The 5,950-nt window shown below is 39.9% G+C and overlaps 1 protein-coding gene across 1 annotated transcript; it reads right to left on the bottom strand.

The window, feature by feature from the left end:
- Positions 1–1,636: 1,636 nt before the first annotated feature.
- LOC120630616 (uncharacterized protein K02A2.6-like) lies at positions 1,637–5,615 on the bottom strand. Its single transcript, XM_039899880.1, has 3 exons — positions 5,345–5,615; positions 3,182–5,251; positions 1,637–3,054 (listed from the first exon to the last, which is right to left on the bottom strand). The coding sequence occupies exons 1-3, from the start codon at positions 5,613–5,615 to the stop codon at positions 1,637–1,639; spliced, it is 3,759 nt and encodes a 1,252-aa protein (XP_039755814.1).
- Positions 5,616–5,950: the final 335 nt, after the last annotated feature.

Genomic DNA, 5,950 nt, shown 5'->3' with positions numbered 1-5,950 from the left:
TGTCTAAAGAATAAAAGATTTATTGATTCAGGAGTGAGGTTATTTTACTGTTAGGATTTCATATTTTTTTTTCTCAACCTTTACTCTATTTTATTGAATAAAATAAAATTACTAAGGAGAACTACACATCAAATATCTTTGGCTCCTACGTTCTACCTATTTCGTCCAATAAGAAGTCACGTCCATAAAGATTTCTGCGTAGACAGCCAAACTACCGAGACGTGAATAACAAATCTTTTTCCGATCAGAAATTCTAGATATTTCGAGTATTTTGGTATCTCTATTTCAGTATAAAATAAAAATAGGTATATAGTTTTGTGAAGAGCGCTGCATATCTTAAAATTACCTATTGCATGCTTAGGAAGCTAAAGGATAGGATAGGACCATTTTGTTCTGTCTTTGGCAAATTACTAACATATTAAGCTTTCCTTTGTTTTCTTCATATATTTATGTTTGCCATCACAATTTCCGGTACATAAAAAATAAATAAAAATATGTCAGCAGGGGGGGTCGGACATCATAAATAAAAGAAGCGGATAAGTCAGGAGAATAGTCTTTGTAACTCTCTGAAATGAAGAGAAGTTATAATCACTTAGTTAATAATAACTTACCACTACTTCAATCAAGATAGCAATTATACGAGATAGTTATCAACTATAAATTGTGGCTACTAATTCTAATTTATAGTTGAGAACAATAATTAATTCGTTTTCCACAAATAAATTATCCAAAGGGTCTAGGATAAGCTACTAGCAGGGTACATCATATGCACCGTACTACGCCAGAGCCAAGACTGCCTCGCCACGGTAGTTTCGGTCTTTATCATCATATATCATAACGATCATAACGACTTGAGTAGTAGGTGAGTGGGGATAATGAACAATGCGCCAGGTGGCGAGAGCGGTGCACGTGTTGTTTGCCGGCGCCGTCAAATACATAAATATTATAATATTGTATATTATTTTATAACAAATTACCGAATAGAGCATGCTCTGCATAAAGAGCCTGTTTCATAAGTTTATTTGAGGAAAAGGTTATCACTGATTTTAGACCAGAGTAGCGGATACGAAAATAAAAACAATATTGATACAACAAAATATAATAACTTTTCGAAGAAATGGCGGGCTTTGACTAGCTTGACGTACCAAACAACAAAGGCGGCATTTTTGGCACGGCGGTGAGGTACGACAACATGGCGGCTTGGCTTTGTCAAATTTTCTATCTATAATCTGTGGTCGGTGTACCGGCTGACGTCTCAACCGTTACAATCGGCCATTGCAACAATTATTGCTCCTGCAATAAGAACAAAGATCTCTTCCAGCAAGTCAATAAGATCTTCAGCCTCCTCAGAGCTACTGGAACTGTCAGATAAGGGAGCTAAATTACTACATTAAAAATTTCGACAAACTTCGACATTTAATTATGAAGTTATAGAAGACCATATGTCTTCATAATTAAATATATCATATCATATCATATACATATCTAAACTTAGCTTAATTTTAAGACAAAGCTAGCTAGACTTACTTATTTTAAAATAATATTTTAGATTATTACACTTAGACTAAGATTATTACATTGGACTTATAGTATAAAGCATTAAAACGTGTTCAAAGATAGATACCTAATAGTTATATTAGCTGGCAAAACGAATGGGCGATCGTACAACTCGACCACTGCTTGTTACCCGATGGGCAGGCGGTGGTCGCGGTGAACGCGCCACGTTCGGCTCCGTGGCCGGAGTGGTATTACCCGTTGGCGCGAAGTTAAAACTATCCCAATCCAAGCCAGGGCAATTGTTAATTCGATCGGCATCGTTTCCTCGACTTAGTATTTTCATCAAATGTTGCCTATTACGTCTATAAACGCCACCGTTTTCAGTTTGTACCCAATACGATCGTTTTTCTTGTGCTGGACGCAAAATACGAGACTTGACCCATATTTTATTTTGTTTCATTCGAACCGGATCGTTTTGAGATAATGGTATTAAACTTTTAGTTCCTCGGTCATAGTATGACTTATATTGTTTTATTCGTTCAGCACGATTGTCTAACATTAACTGCGGATTAACAGTTTTAGGTTTTGACTGAGTATTTCCAGAGGGCAAACGAGTATTTAACCGACGACTCATTAAAAGCTGCGCCGGTGACCACTTTTCTCCAGAAAGTGGTGTATTTCGAAAATTTAATAGCGATAGTTTCCAGTCTTCGCCACTTTCGTATGACTTACACATCATAGCTTTTATAGTCCGAACGTTCCGTTCGGCGAGCCCGTTGGACCGGGGATACAACGGAGAACTCGTTACATGTGTGAAACCCCAATTATTAGTAAATAATTTAAATTGTTCCGAACAGAATTGGCCAGCATTGTCAGTCACGAGCCTTTTTGGAATACCAAATCTACTGAAAATATCTCTGAATACATTTATAACTGACGCACTAGTTAAATTGGAAAGATTAACAACTTCGACAAATTTGGAATAATAATCTACTACGAGTAAATAGTATTTATTTTGCAACTCAAATATGTCTGCCGCTAAGACTTCCCACGGCAGCGCCGGCACGGGGTGCAGCGCCAGCGGCTCCCGAGGGCTGGCCGCGCGGTGCCGCTGACACGTGTCGCAGTCCTGCACCGCGTGCTGGATGTCAGTGCTCATCCCGGGCCACCACATGACGTCACGGGCACGACGTTGACATTTTTCCACACCCATATGGCCTTCGTGAATACGCTTCAGCATTTCCTTTCGAAGTGCTGACGGCATGACGACTCGATTGTTTCTGAACAAAATTCCTTTTACCACGTGAAGCTCACTTCGAACGGCCCAATATTGCCTCACAGCCATATCTGTTTCTCTTTTATTATCCGGCCAACCATTTTTGTAATATTCACCGACCGCTCTCAATGTTTCATCTTTTCCTGTTTCTTCTCGTATTTTATTTATCATTTCGGGGTTAGCTTCCACATTCTCATAAAGGGTGTTCACGTGCACCATCACATCTTTACAAATGTCTTCATCGGACCCGTGCTCTGTCGCAGCTCGGGATAAAGTGTCCGCTATAAATAACATTTTTCCCGGTTTATACTGTAACTTAATACAATAATGTTGCAATTTTTCGTTGAAGTCGAGCTGGTGCCTCATTTAAAGATTTTTTAAAAATTGACTCAAGCGGTTTATGATCACTTTCCACTGTAACTTTGTTATGCCCGTAAATATATTGATGAAACCGCGTGCACCCAAAGACGACCGCGAGCAATTCCTTCTCGATCTGCGCCCAGCGCTGCTCCGTGGCGGTGAGCGTGCGCGCCGCGTACGCCACGGGCCGGCCGCCCTGCAGCAGGCACGCGCCAAGCCCGCGCGCGCTCGCGTCCACGGACACTGTCACCGCCTCTTCGGGGTTGTAATATTTCAATACTGGAGCCGTGCTGATTTTTGATTTTAATAAGTTAAAAGCCTTATCATAATAGTCTGACCACTCAAAATTAATATTTTTACCCAATAATTCACGCAACGGTGCCGAAAGTTCCGAGTACCGGGGTATGAATCTAGACAAATAATTTGTAACTCCTAGAAATCGCTCTAATCCTTTTTTATCCGTCGGTTTCTGCATATTTTCGATGGCACTTATTCTGTTTTTATCAGGCGATATACCCGTCGAGTTAAATATATGGCCCAAAAAAGTTACCTGACTAACCCCAAAGACACATTTATTTTTATTGAATTTGACACCACTATCGACTGCTCTTCTCATTACTTCTATCAGCCGGCTATCATGCTCTTCTTTCGTCCGACCCCAAATCAAAATGTCATCTATGAACACTTCCACACCTTCCATTTTAAATATTTTAACCATTTCATTGTGAAATATCTCAGGAGCACAGTTAATTCCAAAGGGCATCCGTAAAAATCTATATCTTCCATACGGCGTTGAAAAAGTACACAACTTAGAACTAGATTCCTCTAACTTAATCATCCAAAACCCATTCTTTGCGTCACATTTCGAAAAATATTTCGCTCCTGAAAGATTGCTCGCCATTTCGTCTAACGTGGGCAACTGAAAATGGCTCCGTTTAATGGCCTGATTTAAATTGCGAGGATCTAAACAAACGCGAAGTTTTTTATCCGGTTTTTCGACAATGACAATGTTCGACACCCAATCTGTAGGCCCATCTTCTTTTTTAATAATGTTTAATTTTACCATGTTGTCCAATTCTTCTTTTAAACGAGGCCGCAATTTCATTGGTATTTTTCGCGAGGCGCTCACAACGGGTAATATCGCTTTATCAACAACTATTTTACAAATAGTAGGCAGGCAACCTATACCTTCAAATACCGATTCATATTTCTCAAGTTCAAGAGACACTTGGTGCACTCTTGCAATTAATTTCAAAGTAACACATGCCCTTAAGCCCAGTAAATTATTACAATTATTATCTAGAACGTAAATTTTTTCACAGCATTTCTGTTTATTATAATTTAACAACCCATTAAAATATCCAATCACAGGTAGCTTATTTTTACTAATTTCTCTTAATACGGTATTGCACTTAATTAGCTTAGACTTATCAAAACCGGCTTTTTCATATGAGCCTAAGGACATGACGGATGCTTCTGCCCCACTATCTAATTTAAATCGTACAAAGATGCCGTTTACTTCTATAGTCTCACACCATGAACCATACATTTCATTTGAAGCTTCGATCGAAATATTGTGCATGAGAAGCTCACCATTCTCGTCGTACTCATCCTGACACTCATCCAGCATCTCTGGGTCCTCTACTACCTCGCGCGCAACCCGCACGCGACAAAATTTGGCAAAGTGACCCCATCTATCGCACCGAAAACACTTCACCGAATACGCACAGCAACGCATACTTTCACTATGCCGTAACCCACACTTTCCGCAAGCACTATCACTGACACGCCGATATGAAGACTCCGCCGGCCCCGCCAGCCGGCACGAGCAGCGACCGCAGGCGCCGGGGCGGCAGCCGGCAGGCCGGGCACGCTGCTGCACGTGCTCGAGCGCCGCGGCCGGACCCGCAGGGGCGCGCGAGGCGCACGCCGCCGCCTGCTTGCCCGCTCGCTCGGCCGCTCGACACCAGGCACTGGCCTCCTCCAATGTTATTGACGATCTCGCTAATAGTTTCTCCCTCATGTGGACATCTTTTAGTCCACGTATCAACTGCGTCAATACGAGACTATTTTTCAAAGATCCAAATTCACAACTTTTACTCATTTTTTTCAATAATCCTAAATATTTTTCAAAATTATTTTCATTCTGATAGGTTTCAAAAAACGTATGTCTCTCGTAGTTGACGTTTTTCTTAGGATCGCAATACTCACTATACTTTTCACATATCTTCTTATAATCATCTTTATCATGTTCGGTGAAATCGAGTTCTTCTAGAATTTCCCGCCCGTACTGGCCTAAGCAGTGCATAAACAAACCATATTTTTCTTTATTAGTCGCTTTATCCTTGCCCGTGGCAATCAAAAAGTATTCAAATGCATTTTTCCATTCTTTCCAATTCGTAGCTAAGTTGCCATCTTGTTGCAACGGGGCCGGCTGTTGAATCGCTGCGTAAACGCCATCTCCTCGACTTTCATACGCCATTGCATAGGTTAAGATATTTTGCAATCCTTCCGAGTATTAATTATCATAAACTCACTATTTTATCACTATCACTAATGTATATTTCCACACCTGACACCATGTTATAGTAAGAGGTCTAAATCAAACCATTATTGGAAGATGACTGAATCATTTATTGAATAACCTTAAGGCCTACCCTCATAAGTATATTATTGTAATAATACCCACAACAAAAATGTATGTTAGTAAATAATGTACGTAACTAAATAAATAATAATATAATGTAAGTAAATAATATAAGTATATAAACTAGTGTTTAATATAAGTAAAAATATAAGTTAATAATGCTAGTAAGT

Source organism: Pararge aegeria, chromosome 16, assembly GCF_905163445.1.
Source record: "Pararge aegeria chromosome 16, ilParAegt1.1, whole genome shotgun sequence".
NCBI lineage: Eukaryota > Metazoa > Arthropoda > Insecta > Lepidoptera > Nymphalidae > Pararge > Pararge aegeria.
Note: the sequence above shows the minus strand (reverse complement) of the source record. Positions and strands in the feature narration are given on the sequence as shown.